Source organism: Sus scrofa, chromosome 14 (genome assembly GCF_054392235.1).
Source record: "Sus scrofa isolate SSC_HxYL_T2T_F1_AM1 chromosome 14, Sscrofa_HxYL_maternal_Yorkshire_Landrace_v2.0, whole genome shotgun sequence".
NCBI classification, from domain to species: domain Eukaryota; kingdom Metazoa; phylum Chordata; class Mammalia; order Artiodactyla; family Suidae; genus Sus; species Sus scrofa.
Genome location: NC_139396.1, coordinates 95,948,409 through 95,968,631, shown reverse-complemented (window position 1 = coordinate 95,968,631; position 20,223 = coordinate 95,948,409). Strand labels below are relative to the sequence as shown.

General features: G+C 41.5%; 1 protein-coding gene across 14 annotated transcripts in view; it reads right to left on the bottom strand.

Annotated features, from left to right (window-relative positions):
• SGPL1 (sphingosine-1-phosphate lyase 1) overlaps nucleotides 1–20,223 on the bottom strand; it is an 83,431-nt gene that overhangs the window by 10,671 nt on the left and 52,537 nt on the right. For all 14 annotated transcript variants that reach the window (XM_084997243.1, XM_005657411.4, XM_084997240.1 and 11 more), the window contains 5 exons: nucleotides 17,106–17,173; nucleotides 13,676–13,823; nucleotides 11,075–11,151; nucleotides 9,548–9,676; nucleotides 697–785 (listed from right to left, as the gene is read on the bottom strand). In XM_084997243.1, the coding sequence (XP_084853369.1) occupies nucleotides 697–785; nucleotides 9,548–9,676; nucleotides 11,075–11,151; nucleotides 13,676–13,823; nucleotides 17,106–17,173 (511 nt within the window). The remainder of the gene's footprint in view (nucleotides 1–696; nucleotides 786–9,547; nucleotides 9,677–11,074; nucleotides 11,152–13,675; nucleotides 13,824–17,105; nucleotides 17,174–20,223) is intronic.

The window sequence follows — 20,223 nt, the reverse complement described above, 5'->3', positions numbered from 1 at the left end:
AAGAAGCACCCCAAAGCAGCCTATTATTTTTAAGTAATTTTCACTGAACTAAGATAACTGGAGAGCTTTCCTTAGCCTCCAGGTAAACTTACAGTAAATACCGCAGAATTCAAAGATGTATGTAGTCCTATAACTCTGTCACTTATAGAAAAAGGATCTTGTTCTTGTTTGCAATATACACCACATATAAATTGGGGGGGGGTGGGGGTGGAGAATGACCTTTAATATTAACTAGCAGATCCACTTAGGATTTTGCTGAATGTGAAGGATAAGTGGTCAAGGGCCAAGGGCAGGAAGGAAGAAGGAGAAAACAGCTGTCAAGCTATTTTACATGACAGTACTCTGCAGAGACAAACCTAAAAGGGGGAAAAAAAAAAAAAAAAAAAAAAACAGCCACACATATAGTCAGCCCTCCATAGCATGAGTTCAACCAAGCAAGGATAGAAAATACTCGGGAAAAACAAAGTTCCCAAAAAGCAGAACGTGAATTTGCTGCACACTACCAACTGTTTACACAGCATTTACATGTTAGATGTTCTAGGTAATCTAGAAATGACAGAAACTATACAGAGGACATGCATATGTTACATGCAAGTACTACACTGCTTCACACGAGGGACCTGAGCATCGAGGATTTTGGTATCCATGGGGACTGGAACCAAACCTCTGTGGATACCAAGGCACAATTGTACATACATTTCTGGAGTTTTGATCCCATTCTCAAAGGCCAGTTCCCGATAAGCTTTGCAGGCCATCAGTATGCTTTCTGTACCCCCAGAGGTCACCTGTAATAAAAAAGAGATGCCGTGTGTGTAGGGAGTAGGGATAGCTATTAGCATGCACTTGATCTTGACGGTGTCGGATGCAGAAACAGATGCATGCGTCATTAGTTTGGATATATGCTGCAGAGCAGACACTGCTATTTTCTGGAAGGAAAATTTTACTTTATTGGCTAGGCCCCAATACTGGTGCAGGAGAAAAGTAAAGCTACTAAATAAGAATGATGAGGGAGTTCCTGTCGTGGCTCAGTGGTTAGTGAATCCAACTAGGAACCATGGGGTTGTGGGTTCAATCCCTGGCCTTGCTCAGTGGGTTGCCGTGAGCTGTGGTGTAGGTCAAAGACATGCCTCGAGTCCCTCGTTGCTGTGGCTGTGGCGTAGGCTGGCGGCTACAGCTCCGATTAGACCCCTTGCCTGGGAACCTCCATGTGCTGCAGGAGCAGCCCAAGAAATGGCAAAAAGACAAAAAAAAAAAAAAAAAAGAATGATTGATGAGAAGTTCCACACTATACGGACAAATGCACATCTACCCAGATCCCACCTGTTCACAATCTACTTATATTTCTATTGTTTGTCTAGTTACAGATGTGAGAGAGCATTTTACTCTGTTCAAAAGTATCGGGATTACTGACTTTGATTTAAACTGTCAGTGCCCACTAAAAAATGTGAAACTGTGAAGTTATAACTCCAGTCAACTACGCAATATATTAGAAGACCAAGAATAGCCATTCAGACATTTCAGTAAACTTGAGGTTTTGACAAGTTTAAAGGAGAAAAGCAGAACTCTTTTCTTAGAAGTTTAACTGACTCATATGAAATCAAAACCAAAACTCTAATTCTTAAAGAAAATGTTTTTTCTGAAGCTAGGCCTAGCCACTTTGGTACATGCAAATTTCTTGACCAGAGTTGATATAAAAATACTCAGAGGTCATTTCACTCATCCTGTTTTCCTGACTGGACTACAAACTCATGAAGGTGGGGACCAATCTCTTTATGACAGTATTCCTAGCGCCTAGCCTAGTAGCTGACACCTAACAGATCTTCAATTAACATTTCTGAATGCCTGATCTGACTCTCAGTAAACCATGACCAATACAGGCATGTTAGACCCACCTAGCTATCCTTTGATAACATCTAAGAATGAAACCATTTCAAAACAAATGGGGTAGGAGTTCCCATTGTGGCTCAGCAGAAACGAACCCAACTAGTACCCATGAGGATGCGGGTTCAATTCCTGGCCCTGCTCACTGGGTTAAGGATCCGGCACTGCCGCAAGTTGCAGTGTAGGTCAAAAACATGGTTTGGATCTGGCATTGCTGTGGCTGTGGCATAGGCCGGCAGCTGTAGCTCCGATTAGACTCCTAGCCTGGGAACTTCCACATGCCGCAGGTGCAGCCCTAAAAAAAAAATTAAAAACAAACAAACAAACAGGGGAAATAAAAAGCCATAGCACTGAGCTAGGGATATCGGTGGAGATTTTCTTAGATTTATCATCTCCAAAGATTCATACAAGCTTAGATAGCTTTTCCATTTCTACAGGTGAGAAAACTGAGCCCCTGAGAGATTAAGTGATTACCCAGTATCATTCATCAGCATCTTTTTGTGGCCACGCCTATGGCATAAGGAAGTTCCCAGGCCAGGGATGGAACCCAGGAAACTTGTAGCAACCTAAGCCGCTGTAGTGATAACACTGGATCCTTAATCTGCTGTGCCATGAGAAAACTCCCCATCAGTATCTTCAGATAAAAAATAAAACTTTCTATATTTTTGTATTTAGTATAACTAAATGTGAGATGAAATGAGAGCAGGTAGTGACTGAAATTGCCTAAAATAATATCCACATGTAAGACAAAAATATCATAGGATACAAAATCCCAGTGGTTAGGAGTTAGATGGAAGATTAGCTCAGAAAAGTTAGCATTCTGTAATACAGGAAGGCTTCAGGAAACACGTGACTGTCATTCACACAGTAAGACACTGAACTCGGGCAGGAGGCACTTGTCTGGAGGTGGCTGCATTCCTATGCTTACAATTGCAGGACAGTCTGCAAATTGCAGCACATCCTGTGGTCTAGCATAAAACCCCAGAACATCACATGAGGAGCCTAGCCAGTTGTGAAGAAAGTTGGGAAAGGTCGAGTCCCCAGGGCACTGATCTCTCAGGTCCAGTAACAACCTAGGCAGAAATATTTCCAAACTGCTAGTCACCTACTCCACACGCCCTATTGTCAATCTAAGTAATCAAATCAATATTCTTATCTGTTAGGCAAAACACCAGTGTACTTTTTGACTGTAAAATCAGGAACACCTAAATTCTACTTACAATTTTTACTCCCCAAATTCTGTGTTTAAATATGTTGCTATTCTCCCATTTCCCTCTACCCTCCGTAACCAAAGGAGAAAAAGAACTCAATTCTAAACTAAGAAGACAGAAGCCTCAATTACTTGTCACCTTAGTCAGCATCTTTCAACATTTAAAAAATCTCTCACTCTAATAGATGAGAGCTGTGTCAAAAAACAAGAGTAGAACAGGACCTACTTGGAAAATTTTCTTTTAGATACTGTTTGGACCTGATGGCATCTGCACAAGCCAAGACTGTTTCCCATGGCAACCTAATTGCTTTTGGAATATAAAGTCACCTCTCACCCATTCTAACTGAGGCAAATGAAGTTAATACAAGGAAAGACAGTTGAAGGTTGAAGAATAATGAATGAGATTCAGAGTGTTAAGACCTTGGTTGGGAGCAGGCTAATGACTGCCAGCCAGGTGGCTTTGTCTTCTTATTTCCCAGCTCTGAACTCTGAGCCTTCTTCACCAAAAGCGGCCCATAAAGAAAGAGAGACAGAAGATATTCATAGAGAAAGACTAAAGAGAGAAACAAAGAAAATCACATAATCCCAGAAGTAACTGGTTCTCGTTTAAGTATTAGAAGAGACTGGGGATCTTAGACTCCATCTATCCTTCTCCTGATCCCTGACACAGCACTGAAAAGATCCTAACTCGAGAAGCATGGTTTAATTGCAGCAATGCAAAAACACTCCACAGAGTTGGTCTTGTGGATTAAGATGGAAGACTGAAACTACTTCACAGACTTTCTCTCCCCTAAGACACCCAAGGATGTAGAAAAGAAGCACTAAAACCCTACAATGATGACAAGCAAACAAGGAAAGAGAGATAATCTAACACAATATAACTTCAAATGCTGGCAGTGAAAAAAAGAAACAAGTTTCTAAAGCAAAGCAAAAGAGTTCCCTTGCAGCACATCAGGTTAAGGATCCAGCATTGTCACCACTGGGGCACCGGTTCAATCCTGGACCCAGGAACTTCCATATGTCACAGGGGTAGCCAAAAAATAAAATAAATAAATAAAGCAGGGTAGAGAGTTCAAACATAGTTCCTAACCCCTCCTCCAAGCCTTGGAAATTGTCCAGGCGAGTCAGCAAAATCATGAGAGTTCTCATTAATACCCCCAAATCTTCAGAGAAGCAAGTGGAGAAGGTTTTCTTATCTTCTTTCCTTATCTTCAGATCAGAGAGTGACAGACATGGCAGCTGGGGGGAAACCTGTGGACTGGGGAGAGAGAACACCGGGAGCGGCTCTTTTTTTTTTTTTTTTAGGATGGAGTTTTTGAAGTGAAGACTCCAGGGATACAGGGTGAGCTAAAGAAATAATCAAAACCCAAAAGGTATATATTATTCTCTTCCAACTAGGCACAGTGAACTCTGGTAGATAACTTTTAACGAAGCATCAGAAGAGGCCTCGATATTCTAATACAGGTGGGACAAAGCACTGGCTGAGCACTGCCCTTAACCAGATACTCTCAGACTGGAAATGACCACCAAGTATCAGAACAGACAATGTCTAGAGACGGTCACCCAAGCGTGAGTTGAGATGAAAGAAAATGGCATGGTAACTACACAAACATAGAAAAAGAAAAAAGGTAGCCTGTAAAATAAAACCCCAACTCAAAAGGTAACAACCTAAGGAAGGGAAGGGAACTAGTCCTTTTTCTCACTATAGGACAATATCATAAGAACATGAAAACAAGAGCAGAAAACTTGGACACTGAGACAACAGAATGAGAGCTCAAACCTTTAAAAAAAAGTATCAAACAAACAAAAAAAATACCAAAGAGCATGAATACAGAATTACTAACTGCATTAGGAAGAGCAAGGAACAGACTGAACACACTGCCGAGAATAAAAACATTGACTCAGAGAAAAGGTTTAAGGTAAGTTTAGTGAACCCAGATAAGTAAAGGCAGAAACTGAAAGCTCAGTGCCACTCTAAGTTTGGAGAACTGTGTCCCCCTGGCTAGTCATAGATAACCAATAACCAAAAGGCATTCAGAGAGGAAGAACAGGCTGGGGTGGATTTCTGTTAAGTCATGTTCTCTAGGAAACAGCTGAGTACCCTAGGAAAAATGGAGTGAAGAGAAGATTCCGGGAAGAGAGGCTTTCAAGCATCAAAGGTCTCCCACATGAAGAAAAAAAAAAAAAAAATCACAGAACTTCTATTTCCATCAATACAGATTTTATACCATGGGCAACCTCCAGCTTGAAACAACTAGAAAAGCCTGATAAAACATTTTAAAAAATTGTTTTACATCCAGCACTGAGTTAACAAAGGAACACACTGAAGCCCCAAACAAAGGAAAATCAAGACTCCTACAAGATGAGTGTCAAAGCTGGTTTTGGAGTTCCCGTAGTAGTACAGCAGAAACAAATCTAACTGGTATCCATGAGGATGCGGCTTCAATCCATGGCCTCGCTCAGTGGGTTGGGGATCCAGCACTGTCATGAGCTTTGTGTAGGTTGAAGACTTGGCTTGGATCCCCTGTCACTGTGGCTGTGGTATAGGCCAGCAGTTGCAGCTCCAATTTGACCCCTAGCCTGAGAACTTCCATATGCCGAGGTGCACCCCCCACAACAAAAAAGCTGATTTTAACTTTGAGGGTTGTTGCTAAGTCTTCCAAGAGATCTCAAACTTCCACTCTGACAAATAAATAGATAAATTTAGGGCCTGCCCAAGGTAAGGAGTCTAAAAAAAGATGGTGAAAATATTGAGACTTCATTCACATGCTTAGTGGTACAAGAAATAAACCCTGCTAAGTAAAAGATGGCCAAGAAAAATTGCTTTTCTCAACTCAGACACTCGGGTAAAGAAAAATAAGGATCTCATGAATGTATGCCAAGACAGCTTTTATTTGAGTTTGTGGTTTGAGTTTGAACTACTTCTGTAGTACAGAACTACATGCTGAGAACTGAACGTGAACTGGTTCCCACATGGTAGCACTTCCCAGCAATTCCCTAGTAACTGGCAGAAGTAAATACAAATCTTCTCTGGAAGAACTTCATTTCAACCTAGGCCTCAAAGTCAAGTTTCTAGGAAAATGAGTGACACAGTGTAAAAAAAAAAAGGATATAGGCTGACACAAATGAAACCAGCAGAAACAGACAGGTAAGGCTCATGAATAATGGAATTATAGAGTATAAAATAATTATATGCAGTATATTTATATAAAAACAATACACGCCAAGGAAAGGGACTACAAAGCACAACCAAGCAGATTCAAAAAAAAAAAAAAAAAAGAATTCTCAAGCATGAAAAATACAGTAAATGAAATTTAAAAACCCAATGGATGAACTAAGGAGGAGACTGATAAAATCCCTGTATGCATCACCCAGCTCCAACAATTATCAGCTCATAGCCCATCTTTCTCCTACCCCCAGCTGCCCAGCCATTGTTGCTATTGAAAATATCAGTTGTTCTAATAGTTACATCTTTACAGGTTACTTATTTTTTCTGGCTGCTTTTAAATATCATCTAAAGGTGTGTTATCCCTTCTCCATCCTTCAAGTCTCTTAACTTTCTATTTGTCTCTCTGGGTTTTATTCTGGTTAATTTCTTAAACTGTCTTGTTTGTGTGACTTACGAACCATGTAAATATTTTACACGGTTATAAATGGGAACTAGTAAGCTTCTTGAACAAATGGTTGATTCTGGGTCTCAAGCAGGAAATGCACAAGGGAACCTGGAATATTTCACCAAGTAAAAATATTTTCTAAAAAAAATAAATAAAAAAGGAAGGAAAACTATGAGTCATGCAGAAGGACCCAGAGGCCAAAATTAAGTTCCCAATGGCCAAAAATGGAGTAATTTGAGCATCAATCTGAGTGACAGCTACAACAGACTGAAGCACACAGTATTCTACAATTTATCCACCCTCCTGCTGATAGACATTTGAATTACTTCCAATTTTTAGCTATCATGAACAGTGTTGCTATGAATATACATCTATCCTGATACACACATGCACTTGTTTTTATAGGATGTATGTCCCAAGTAGTGGAATTTCAGGGTAATAAAATATGAGTATCTTCAACTTTACTGGATAAACTGTTTTCATGGTAGTTTAACCCGTGGTGTCTTAACAGTTTGTAGAGAGTCTAATGGCACAGTAGAATACCCACATACTGTAAGTATACTGGCATCTCCCCTCTATCTCACTCTGCCATCTAAACACCATAAGGGAACCCACTGCTAGATTATGGATGGTTCACTTTTTTTTTTTTTTTTGTCTTTTGTCTTGTTGTTGTTGCTATTTCTTGGGCCGCTCTCGCGGCATATGGAGGTTCCCAGGCTAGGGGTTGAATCGGAGCTGTAGCCACCGGCCTACGCCAGAGCCACAGCAACGCAGGATCCGAGCCGCGTCTGCAACCTACACCACAGCTCACGGCAACGCCGGATCGTTAACCCACTGAGCAAGGGCAGGGACCGAACCTGCAACCTCATGGTTCCTAGTCGGATTCGTTAACCACTGCGCCACGACGGGAACTCGGATGGTTCGCTTTTTAACAGTTTTGGAATATTTTTTTTGAAAATGAATGCCAGGAATACCAGTTTTGTTAACAATTGAATATTTGAACATGTTGATTTTTTCATGCTGCTAACATAACCAATGTTATCATAAAACAATGATGCTTATTAAGACCCAAAAAAAAAAAAAAAGTAACTCTAAGATGTTCTTATCTTTGACTAGGCCCCTCAATAATTAAATTTTTAGACTTTATAATGATCATTAAAGTATCTGAAAGGAGGAGTTCCCGTCGTGGAGCAGTGGTTAACGAATCCGATTAGGAACCATGAGGTTGCAGGTTCGGTCCCTGCCTTTGCTCAGTGGGTCAACAATCCGGCGTTGCCATGAGCTGTGGTGTAGGTCGCAGACACAGCTCGGATCCCGTGTTGCTGTGGCTCTGGCGTAGGCCGGAGGCTACAGCTCCAATTCGACCCCTAGCCTGGGAACCTCCATATGTATCTGAAAGGATTAGCACCTCTGGGTTACCATTATAGTACCCCGGGTTACATCTGACTATCTTGCATGAGCTAAAATTTAGTTTTTTTCTGGAGAAGGCAATATCAGTTTGTAGTAACAAACCTAAACAGAAGTTTATCAATCACAGTTTAGGAAAACTTAGCAAACATCTAATGGAAAGAAGGAATCCTCATGTGTACCTTTAAATATAATGACACCCTCTTCCTTTATTTTTTTTCTTTTTGTTTTGTTTTATTCTTTTTTTTTTTTTTTTTTGTCTTTTTGCTATTTCTTTGGGCCGCTCCCGCGGCATATGGAGGTTCCCAGGCTAGGGGTCGAATCGGAGCTGTAGCCTCCGGCCTACGCCAGAGCCACAGCAACACGGGATCCGAGCCGTGTCTGCGACCTACACCACAGCTCATGGCAACGCCGGATTGTTGACCCACTGAGCAAAGGCAGGGACCGAACCTGCAACCTCATGGTTCCTAGTCGGATTCATTAACCACTGCGCCACGACGGGAACTCCTATTCTTTTTTTTTTTTCTTTTGTCACACACACAGCATGCATAAGTTCCTGGGCCAAGGATCAAACCTGCATCACAGCAATGACATGAGCCACAGTAGTGACAATGCCAGGTCCTTAATCCCCTGAGCCACCAGGGAACTCCTCCTCTGCCTATATTCTTAAACCAACAGGAGACTTGATTTATAGCAAAATAATTAAGTCAACATTCAGCTCAATCAAAATAAGATGTATATCAAAAAACTATGAGATAGCTTGACAAAATTATATAGATAACTGGATAGGCAGGTGGGTGGATGAAAGAGGGGAGGGAGAGAAAGAGGAGTAGAGAGAGCAGATGTGGCATAAATATTTATATTTAGTGCATCTAGGATGGGTTCTTTAAACTATTCTAACAACTGAACATAAGCTTAAAGTTTTCAGCATAAACACCTGAAGATAAAAAAATATCTAAAAGATATTTACCAAAATGTTCATACTCCATTGATTTCAAAATTACAACCAATCTTCTGTGTGTGTGTGTGTGTGTGTGTGTGTGTGTGTTTTATCTTTTTTGGGCCACACCTGTGGCATACGGAAGTTCCCAGGCTAGGTGTCGAATAGGAGCTGCTGCTGCCGGTCTGTGCCACAGCCACAGCAACGCCAGATCCAAGCCGCATCTGCAGCCTATACTGCAGCTCATGGCAATGCCAGATCCTTAACCCACTGAGCGAGGCCAGGGATCAAACCCACAACCTCATAGTTCCTAGTCGGATTTGTTTCCACTGCACCATGACAGGAACTCCAATTACAAGTAATATTTAAAAACTTCTGTTAATCTGGATCTTCTTACAATAGTTATATACTATTCATGTGACAAAATGTTTTAATAAACTCTTCTATTTTAAGCTAAAAACATAAGATTATAAAATGCCCCTTGCGTGTACTTACACATCCACAGGAATCTGGTCCCCCATTGAACAGGGAACAAGCCATCCGCACAATCTCTGCCTCTATCTTACGCAGTCCTGGGAAGATATCTGGATGCAGCGGGTTACTCCATGCAAAATCTCCGTAAGCCTGCGGAGAAATGCAAGCAAATGTGAAGTATGGGAAAAACAAGCATACACCAAAGATTTCTAAGTATTAAACACAATGCTAGAAACTGGGGAAATGGTAAGATATGCTCCCCAACCTAAAGAAGATCCAAATATAGTGGAGGAGACAGACATGCATAAAAATGATTTTACCGTGTGGTAAGAGGAAAGTATAAAGGTGGTTAAAACACAGACTAAACCACCACACAGACCCAATCTGAAACCTTAGCTTTCCCTATCACTTCCAGCTGTGTAGTCTTAGGTCAAATAACCTCTCTGAGGTTCAATTTCCTCATACGCTGAAGGGGATAATTATAGTACCTCTCGATGGAGTTCTAGCCAGAAATAAATAACATGACACGTGGGAAGCACTCAGTAGAGTGTGTGGCACAAAGCAGCTATTGTTGTCAGTGCGAGACCAGACGTATGTATGTACATGACAGCAAGGGGCCCGAAAGAGGAACTAACGAACATCCTGAGTGGTCTGGAGGGTCTGTTGAGTGGAACCTTGAGACATAAATAGGAAGTCATCATTTAGAACAGACAGAATGAAGGAAGAGAAGGAAAACAACACAGGAGCAAGGTGTACTCAGTCAAAAGGGAGGAGTTAGTGTTTACGTGGGAAAATAACACGAATGGGAGGGGGGGAAGAGGTGGAAGCTGGCTTTCAAAAGGGTTTATATTTTCTGTTGCAAAGCAGCTTAAGTTTTGTCCTAGAGATAACGGAAAGCCACTGAAAGACTGAAGTGCAGACATACGGTCAAGTATTATGTTAAGATACAGCTAAGCAAAGCCTGTATCTTTAGTAAGGTATGAGCAGTTTCATAGTTATAATAATCAAACACAAAGATCTTAGAAACCATCGGTCTAATTCCAACTTTACATGGCAAAGTAGGGTTTAAAAAAGTAAATCTGAGTAGAAATGGAAGAAGCTAAAGGCATCTCTAAAGTCAACCAAAAAAATGAGGATTACCTGAATTATAATTGAGATCACTGCTCATTCTCAGACCATGTGATTTGGGACTCAGGTAGTACAGGAAATTGTGACCAAGTTTCCATCCCTTAACTCTTATCCAACACAATATATCTTATCATTAATAATCTCAAGTGATGGTCTACCTTCCCTAGTAATCTGTCTTCTACACAGGGCATCTATAAAGCCTGGAAACATAAGTAACATTCTACTTTTTTATAGATTGAAGATGTCTCTGATAATATTATGCATATTCACCTATGTTTGGGTAAAGAAACACTTTCTAAACCTCTCAGTTTGAACAATAACCTTCACGTGAATTTTTTTTAATTACAAAAATAAGGGGAAAATGCAATACTAAAAAGTGGCAGGGCCCACACGCCCTTCAAGCACTGGGCACTCATTCACCTTCACCAGGAGTTCGGTGAGCTCCTTCTCCCCACTGTACACGGCTCCGGAGGCTTTCCCTTCTTGCCACGAGACATCTGCAGAGCAAGGGAAGACACTGGATCAGTAAGTAGGAGCCTTTGGGAAGACAGGCTCTGATAAAGAAGAAATAGGAAGACACTCCTCTGCATACAAAAGAAAAAAAAAAAAAAGTTGGGAGGGAAAACCCAAAGGTATATTAAATTAAAAGCAGTGTGAAAAAGATAGTAACAGCATCGAGGTACAATAGGGAGCCCAGTAATAATGTTGTCACCATCTCCAACTGCTTTCTAATATTGCAACAATTTCTCTTTATCCATACTCATTTTGTGTTCTCTGTATGGCTCAGCTTGACCCTTCTCTGCAATGGCTTCCTTCTTCTCTCCCTTCCTAGCCAGTCAAAGGAAGTGTGGCAACTGCTATGAGTAGAGTTGGCAGAAAATAGTAAGACAAGCATGTGAAATTCAGTATATTACCACCAAAGTTGTAGCCAGGGAATTGAACCCTGACCAGATAAAGTGGTGAGATAGGAACCATCAGCATCCTGGTCTCAGGGACCCCTTCCTTCAGACAAGTCTGGAAGCCCAGAATTAGCCACTTGCTTCCAAGACACACTGCAGTACTTAGCACCAGGAACATAGCCAACACAGGGATACAGCTCAGAGGAAAGGTTCCTGACTGGAATATAAGGTCCAACTTCCCACGTCCTGTCTGAGCTGGTTCTTTGAAAAGGTAGACAAAATTGACAAACCTATGGCCAGACTCACCAAGAAGAGGAGAGAAAAAACCCAAATAAACAAAATAAGAAATGAAAATGGAGAAATCACAACAGATACTGCAGAAATACAAAAAACCCTAAGAGAACACTATGAATAAGTATATAGAGATACTCTGCGGTACCACCAAGTCTGCTACTGTGGGCACCTCAGGTCCTTTTATGACCACATGGCTGTGCCCAATGCAAGTGGGCAGTGAGAATTACAGAAGCACCCTAACTGCACTGAAAACTTGCCAAGGGCTCTACAAAGCCAAGCTCTTCAGCTCCAATGAAAGCAGAAGACTGAGCAGTGAATATCCAGACAACCCCTCCTTCTCACATGATCTCTGCCAGCTGTGGCCGGGGGCCAGTCTGACTCTCACTCTTCTTTAGAGGACACTGGTCTTCAAACCAGAAGTCACCAGCATTTCTTCTTTTACTGGGGCTACGGAGTATGGCAATGGACTTAAAAATGGAAGGGAAGGAAACTATGGTGCAGCAATCAGCCCTTGTAATCATAAACATCTTTAAAAACAAGCCTCAGAATGCCAATTCTTGCTTATAGCATCTATACATCCTGGACAATATCTAGTTTTATACCATCCAATGTCAAAAATTCATCTAATTTTTCAATTAGAAAATTTAAAATGTAACCCAATGTCCTGGACTAGATCCTAGAACAGAAAAAAAGGACTTAAAAGAAAAACTGAAATAGCGGAGTTCCCGTCGTGGCTCAGTGGTTAACGAATCCAACTAGGAACCATGAGGTTGTGGGTTCGATCCCTGGCCTTGCTCAGTGAGTTAGGGATCCGGTGTTGCCATGAGCTGTGGTGTAGGCTGCAGACGCGGCTCGGATCCCGCATTGCTGTGGCTCTGGCGTAGGCCGGTGGCTACAGCTCCGATTAGACCCCTAACCTGGGAACCTCCATATGTCGCGGGAGCGGCCCAAGAAATGGCAAAAAGACAAAATAAATAAATAAATAAAATAAAATTATGCCAAACTAAAAAGCCTGTTTTAAAAAGGTAATTGTAATATTATCTTAATGCATAACAAATATGTTTGTGTTAATAGGTTAACATTTGTTAGCACTTACTAGAAGCCAGGAATTATATGTTTATATGTGTGATTTCATTTAATCTCTACAATTATCCTTTCAGTAAGTACTATTATCCTCATTGTAGAAAGAGAGAAACAGAGGCACAGAGAAGTTAAGTAACTCACCCAAGGTCATACATTAAGTGGTCCAACCAGGATGTAAATCCAGGCTGAATCCATGGGCTGTACTCTTAAACACAAAGCTGCCTGGTGCATTTATCCGTCCCATGTGTGCTCCATGCATACATGTATGTGTGTGTGCTTTTTACACAAAAGCACTATTAACATTCTAAGATACACACACACACGTATATACAAACACATATATGTATCTATAGGTATGTACTATCTGCATTTATACTTTGAAGATAAAATTATATTGACATTTTATCTTCACTTGTGCCTCTACACAGATATCACAATTTCTCTAACGAATCAGTATTTCAGTTTTATTATATTTTCTCTTTCCAAAAACCAAATCTATTTTATTCCGGCTTAGAAAAGAAAAAGGAACCAAGTTCCCCTGTCTCTGAGATTTGTTTGCTTTATGGATAAAGAATGAATCTAAATGTAATTTTTTAAATATGAAATTCAGCCTCTGAGACAGGAAGGGGACCCTCCTGAATGTAGAAGCACTAGAGTGATGCTTCAGGATGAACACTTCTCAGACTCTGCAAACATCAAATGATGACCAAGTGAAGAGCCACCTTAAGGACGTAGGGAACCGTACCCAAAGAGCTATATTCCTTGAGCTTCTCCAGAACTGCAGCCGGGCTCAGGCCTTGAGAGGGCAGGGCTTTGACGTACTCTTTGTCCACTTTCAGGAATGACATGTTCTTGCTAATATCATCCTTGGTCTTGTTCAGCTTATCTTGGATCTCCAAAGGTAAGGAAGACAAAGTTAATAGGGAGATGGAAGAATACAGTCCAGAGAGTAGAAGAACCAGTTACAACATCAAGTCCACCACTCAAAGCTACAGAACAAAGATGGTATTTTTTTTTTCTTTTTTTTTTTTTTTTTGTTTCATCTTTTTAGGGCCACACCTGCAGCATATAGAAGTTCCCCAGCTAGAGGCTGAATCAGAGTTGCAGCTGCTGGCCTACGCCAGAGCCACAGCAACTCAGGATCTGAGCTGTGTCTGCAACCTACACCACAGCTCACGGCAAAGCCAGATCCTTAACCCACTGAACAAGGCCAGGAATTGAACCCACATCCTCATGGATACTAGCTGGGTTTGTTACTGCTGAGCCACAATAGGAACTCCAACAGGTACTCCTTTTTGGGGGGGCGTGGGGGGAGGTTCTTAAAAGAGATATGGTGACATTTTGACCAGCCAGGTAATTTCTGGCCTGGCCAATAGTCTCTTAGAAGTTTGAAAAGTCAGCTTTCTCTCTGAAGGTCACAAACTCAATTCTTTGCCCCACGACTGTCCTTTGCCACGTTGACATCACCAATGCTTTACTTGGTTTGCATTTGCTAAAGTAAGCACTTCTCTGAGGGCAATATTTGAACCTTGTTCCTGCCACAGCTACAGTGGAACCTGCAGGAACCTTGTTCCTGCAGCAGCTACAGTGTAACCTGCAGGAACCTTGTTCCTGCAGCAGCTACAGTGTGTGCGCCAAAGAAACCAAGGCAGAACCATGAACAGTAGCCAGAAAACAGGCCAAGCAGCAGTAAAAAGGGATTCTGGTGCTTGTCAAGTGATGAGTTCCTTCACCAGATGCTCAGAGAGCACACGGGGAACCTGGGGTCCTAGACAAGCCCCCACACACAAGCACCAGGCATGCTGGGAAGAGCCAGGAGGCTGCCTCCAGGCTCCTCAAGTTGACAGTGTGAACCATGCCATGCTGGAGGAGTTAAAGTCTTTCTGCTACATAATTTATCAACTATGGTTACTTCTTTTCCATCCTCATCAGACATTTTCTTTCATCCATTTACTGGATAAATATCTGTTTAACTACTATTGGGTAGGGATACACAGTGAAAGAGAGAGAGAGAGGAAAAAAAAAAAACTCCTGTTCTCTTGAAGCTTATTTTTAGCATCACAGACAGAAAATAGAAGTCAGGTGATAAAGAGTGCTGGGGTTGGGGGTAGGGTCACAGCAGAGTAAGGAGGCAGAATATGGCAGGGGGCTATTTGTGATGAGAGGCTCTTGGGTTGCAGATATAGGAAGAGTGGCTACATATTACAATTTGTGTGTGTTACAGTGATATGGTTTCAGCAATATGTTTGTTAAAGTTTGATGCCCAAGGTATCTTCTAAACATTTAGACTTTTTTTCATCTCTAGTCATGGAAGGTTAGAATCCAAGAGGATCTTCTTAGATGTGGTCCTCAATGAGACACAGAAAAAAAAAAAAAAAAAAAAAAAAACACTCCTTTCAAACATGTCTACAACAGTCTAACAGCCAGGTACTGGTAGGAAGCAGAGTCCACAATGCCAGGGCATGTGATGGACATGGAGGTATTTTTAAAGTTATAAACAAAAGAATTATGCTGCATAAACATACCAGCAACAAACTATAAAAACTGAGCTTCCATGCATAGACAATGCTGTTGTGATAAAACTGACAAAAACAATGAGACGTATGTTAGAAAGCGCAGCAAGTACTCCCCTGCTCCAGTTCTTACTTCAGAACCTCCCTCACATTTTAATTTCTTCACAGCATTAAATTTCAAAGTGAAATGCCTAGGCATTTATTTGTTCACCTTCTGGCTTTCTTAGTCCTGAAATATAGATTCTACAGAGGAGGGCCTTGGTCTTGTTCACCACTATATCTCCAGCACCCAGAATGGTACCCGACACCGTGCCCACTAATACGTGCTGAGTTAAGTGAACCTGAGTGAGAGAGGGACACACACTCACATACTCAGAACAAACGACTTTCATCTCTGAGCCTCAAAATCTGCTTCAAGAAATTGAAAGGTGATTATACCATTTCTAAGCACCTTCCAAGTCTGTTATATAAATTTAATGGGTTCTGGAACCCCAGCACTGATTTATCTCAAAATCTGCAACTGAAGGAGAAAAGTATGATGAATAAGGGCAGAAAAAACACAGAGAATGATAAGGGGAAAAGCTCGTCTCCTTTGGACTCAGTCCATCCTTTGTAACTTCCCTCTCCTCTGCCCTTTATCCTGTTAGGACTAAAGTAGAGTTAACGTTAGAGCTTAATATGATTTGGGATCAAATAAAAACCCTCATTTCCTTCATTCTCTTGCTCCACCCCCAGTTATTACTTCCACTTCCCCACAGGAAATGAACCTGGAAACACAAAGTTCTGGGAGGGTCAGCACAGTGGTCTGAGTGGATTTCAGTCAAAGGCTAGAGATAATTCCCACCTTTTCTGGACTGGCCAGGAAATGGGAAAAGGAACCGAATGTCAGCAGTGAAAGAAAGCTTGAAGACAAGCTGAGGGGCAGGGCGGGAAACGAGAGAAGGTGAAGCCATCAAGCATGGAGCCTGCAGTGGGGCCTGCCCGGTTTACCTTCATCTGTGATAAAGAACCCAAGATAAGGGAAGAATACAGAGGTGGGTGAGGGCAGAGAAGATCCAGCAAAGGGAACACACTAGGCTACTTGCTCTTCGACATGGATTGAGAATGGCTCTGCTATCTAACCTGGGATCAGCATGGCCTGTGCCTGTTTTTGTAAAGAACATTTCACTGGAACACGGCCAGGCTCATCCCTCCACAAGGGCAAAGGTGAGGAGTTGTGACAGACACGGTATGGCCTGCAACACCTAAAATGGTTCATATCTAGCCCTTCACAGAAAAAGTTTGCCAACCCTGATCTAAACCATGTAAGCACTCAGCCCTGGATGAGTGTCCAAATCCAGCCCAGCCAAATATTGCTCCAAAGCTTCATGTCACTTCTATCCGGTTTTCTCCTTTCAAAGTCTTCCTTAACAGTCATCTCCTTTCTCCTTTGGTCAAATGTGCTGGCAAAAGGGTGAGGTCAGGCTTCCAGCTCTTGGCACTTCTGAACTTTTGTGAGGTCCAAAAATGTTTCTAAATGTTGTCAAATGTTTCTTGGAGGTGGGGGACAAAAACCACCATCCCCCTTGAAAATCCCAGATTTCGGTAAATATAAAGAAAGAGGTATGATGATGGCGGAGGTGGGGACAGCTGAGGAGAAAGGTCTGCACTGACTCTACTTACCTTGCGACCAATAACAGGCATCTTCCTGATGAGCTTAACACATCTCTTTTTAAACCTCGACCATAAACCTGAAAGAAACAAATGGTTCTATTATCCAAAAACATTTCCGTGGCTATGACCTGATAGTCATAATGTGTGGACTCTTCAACCTGTCCTCCACAATCTCACTTGTCTTCAGATTGCAAAAGTACTTTCCTTCCTTTAAAAAAAATCTAAAAAAGAAAAAAACTTTTAATTTTTGAATAAGTTAATATGGCTCAAACATGGTTCAAGAGTAAAAAAATAACCACACATACACACACATTCTCATCTGTCCCCCAAACCCTCATCCTACCCCCAGGTAAACACTACTATTAGTTTCCTGATACTCTTCTCGAAGTTCTTCATACACATATAAGCAAGAATAAAGATATATTCTTACCGGTCTCTTTTACACAAAGGGCGACACACTCTGACACAGTACTAGACCTTGTTTCTATACTTAGGCATATTCTTTGTTTAAAAACATCAGTTCTGGAGTTCCCGTCGTGGCGCAGTGGTTAACGAGTCCGACTAGGAACCATGGGGTTGCGGGTTTGATCCCTGCCCTTGCTCAGTGGGTTAACGATCCGGCGTTGCCGTGGGCTGTGGTGTAGGTTGCAGACGCGGCTCGGATCCTGCGTTGCTGTGGATCTGGCGTAGGCCGGAGGCTACAGCTCCGATTCAACCCCTAGCCTGGGAACCTCCATATGCCGCGGGAGCGGCCCAAGAAATAGCAAAAAAGATAAAAACATCAGTTCTTCCTCACTCATTTTTATAGCTGTAGAGTATTCCATTAGAGGGGTATACCCTAATTTACTGAACCTGCCCCTTCCTGATGGAAACTTAGGTTGTTTCTAATGTTTGCTATTACATATCATGCAGAAATAAGCAGCCTTATAACACATACCATACTGCATACATGAGAGTATATCTACAGGATAAATTCCCAGAAACAGAACTGCTGGGTCAAATATAATGCAGAGCTCCTAACCTGCCCAAGGTTTCCAGGCGCCTAACATTTCTTTTCCTTCCCTCAACACAAATGACCAACCTGTGTGTTGTTTTTCAGGATCTATGCTCCAGTCTCTCATTCAACCCATATCCCAGCAACATTTTCTGGACCTAAAAAGGCTTTCAACTTCATGGACACCAGTCAGATTCCATTCTTTTGGGCAGTACATAGAATATGGAATTCTGATCCTGTCAATTACCATAATTACAGATACATGGCATCTACATAGATGGTTACACCTTTCAGTGAATTCATATTTAATGTATCTCACCTGACCCTGACAAGATGGTGAGGTTGGCAGCAGAAGGTTCTATCTACTATCCAAAAGCATTAATAACCTGCTCGGATCAGTACTGGGGCAAGGACTTCACTGAAGGCTTTGTTGTTCTAGTCCTAGACTCCCAAGACTCTGCACTGCTTCAAATGCAGAACAGGAATTCTCAGCCTAAATTCTAAGAAATCTAGACCGAGGGCTGATGCAGGGATACCAAGGCATAAACTGAATGAACTTCACTGCTTTCCTAGGAGACCCGAGTATTCCAATTTCCCTTGCCAGGAGGAGCATTCAACAACCACAGAATGTGTCTCCACATTTTTCAAGTATTTACTACATGATGCCTTGCATCTCTACTAGTTGTTTGTGCTTAGGCTGTATGTACCCCAAGTGCCTAGCACTGAAGTCAACTCTCTATACAGGTCTGGGACAAAACCAGGTAACTAAGACACAGACTGACTGAGAAGACAAAGGGATTACACTGTAAATCAACTATACCCCCAATAAAACTTAAAAAAAAAAAAAAAAAAAAAAAACAATAACGACAAAGGGATTGAAACCACTTCTGGTAGTTACTTTTTTGTTTGAATTTGGAGTATTTCTTTTCGGTTCTATGTTGTACACATTGTAATACACACCTGAGATCTTATCATATGTACAATATTATATCTTTTCACTTGTGGTATTTTTTACATTATTAAAAAATTCTTTCTGGAGTTCCTGCTGCAGCACAGAGGGTTAAGACTCTGACTGCTGGAGTTCCCACTGTGGCTCGGTGGGTTAAGGACCCAACATTGTCTTAGGATGTGGGTTCAATCCCTGGTCTTGCTCAGTGGGTTAATGAGATTCGGTGCTGCCACACGCCATTAAAAAGGGGGAGAAATCTTCCTAGATGTGTTTTTGTTTTGTTTTTTTTGCCACACCCACTGCATATGGAAGTTCCCAGGCCAGGGATTGAATCTAAGCCACAGCTGTCACCTATGCCACAACCACAGCAACACTGGATCCTTAACCCACTGCACAACAGTGAAAACTTCCGAAATGTATTTTTAGATTTTACTTTAACAGTCCATCAAATGAGTATAACTTAGGGTTGGCTATTTTAACTGCCTGTTGTTTGATTATTTCTAACAATGTTAAAGCTGTAATGATTCAGAACCACTTCCTTATTAATAGCTATAGTAATTTATTAAAGGTCTAATTAAAAGAGGTCTAGAAATCAGGAAGCTCAGTCAGGTGTCCAAAAGTACATTAGTGGAAGAGAAAAGAATACACTAATTTTGTGAAAGATGTGAGATAAAATGGTGTAGGGTAAAGAAAAAAGCAGAGAATACAGGATTAGAGATGGAGAAACTAAAAAAATAATGTGGTCATGTCCTAAAAAGACTATCTCACAAATAAAAGTCCTCAGAGGTACAGAAAAAGTACCTAGTATGTTTTACAGTAGTCAAGTAGGAAATGCCAGGTAAGAATAACAATGCATAGCTTTTTGCAGTTTACAAATTCCTTTCACACCAATGGGGCCACTGGATCTTCCTTCCCATCAGCCTGTGACTAAGTAAGGCAGGTATTATTACATTCATTTTACTGTGAGGAAACAGGCTAAGAGGCTTAAAGGTGTTGCCCGAGGTGCCATGGCTAGAAAGCTCCCTACCACAGAACTCTTGATTTCTGTTGATGACCTATGGACAATCCCACAGACAGCATCAACATTGGTTGTAAGGACAGGATGAGAGCTGATAATCACAGAGCCAAATTAAGGAAAAGATAATACCTTAGAGGGCTGCTAACCCTGCCCACTCCCATCCCCA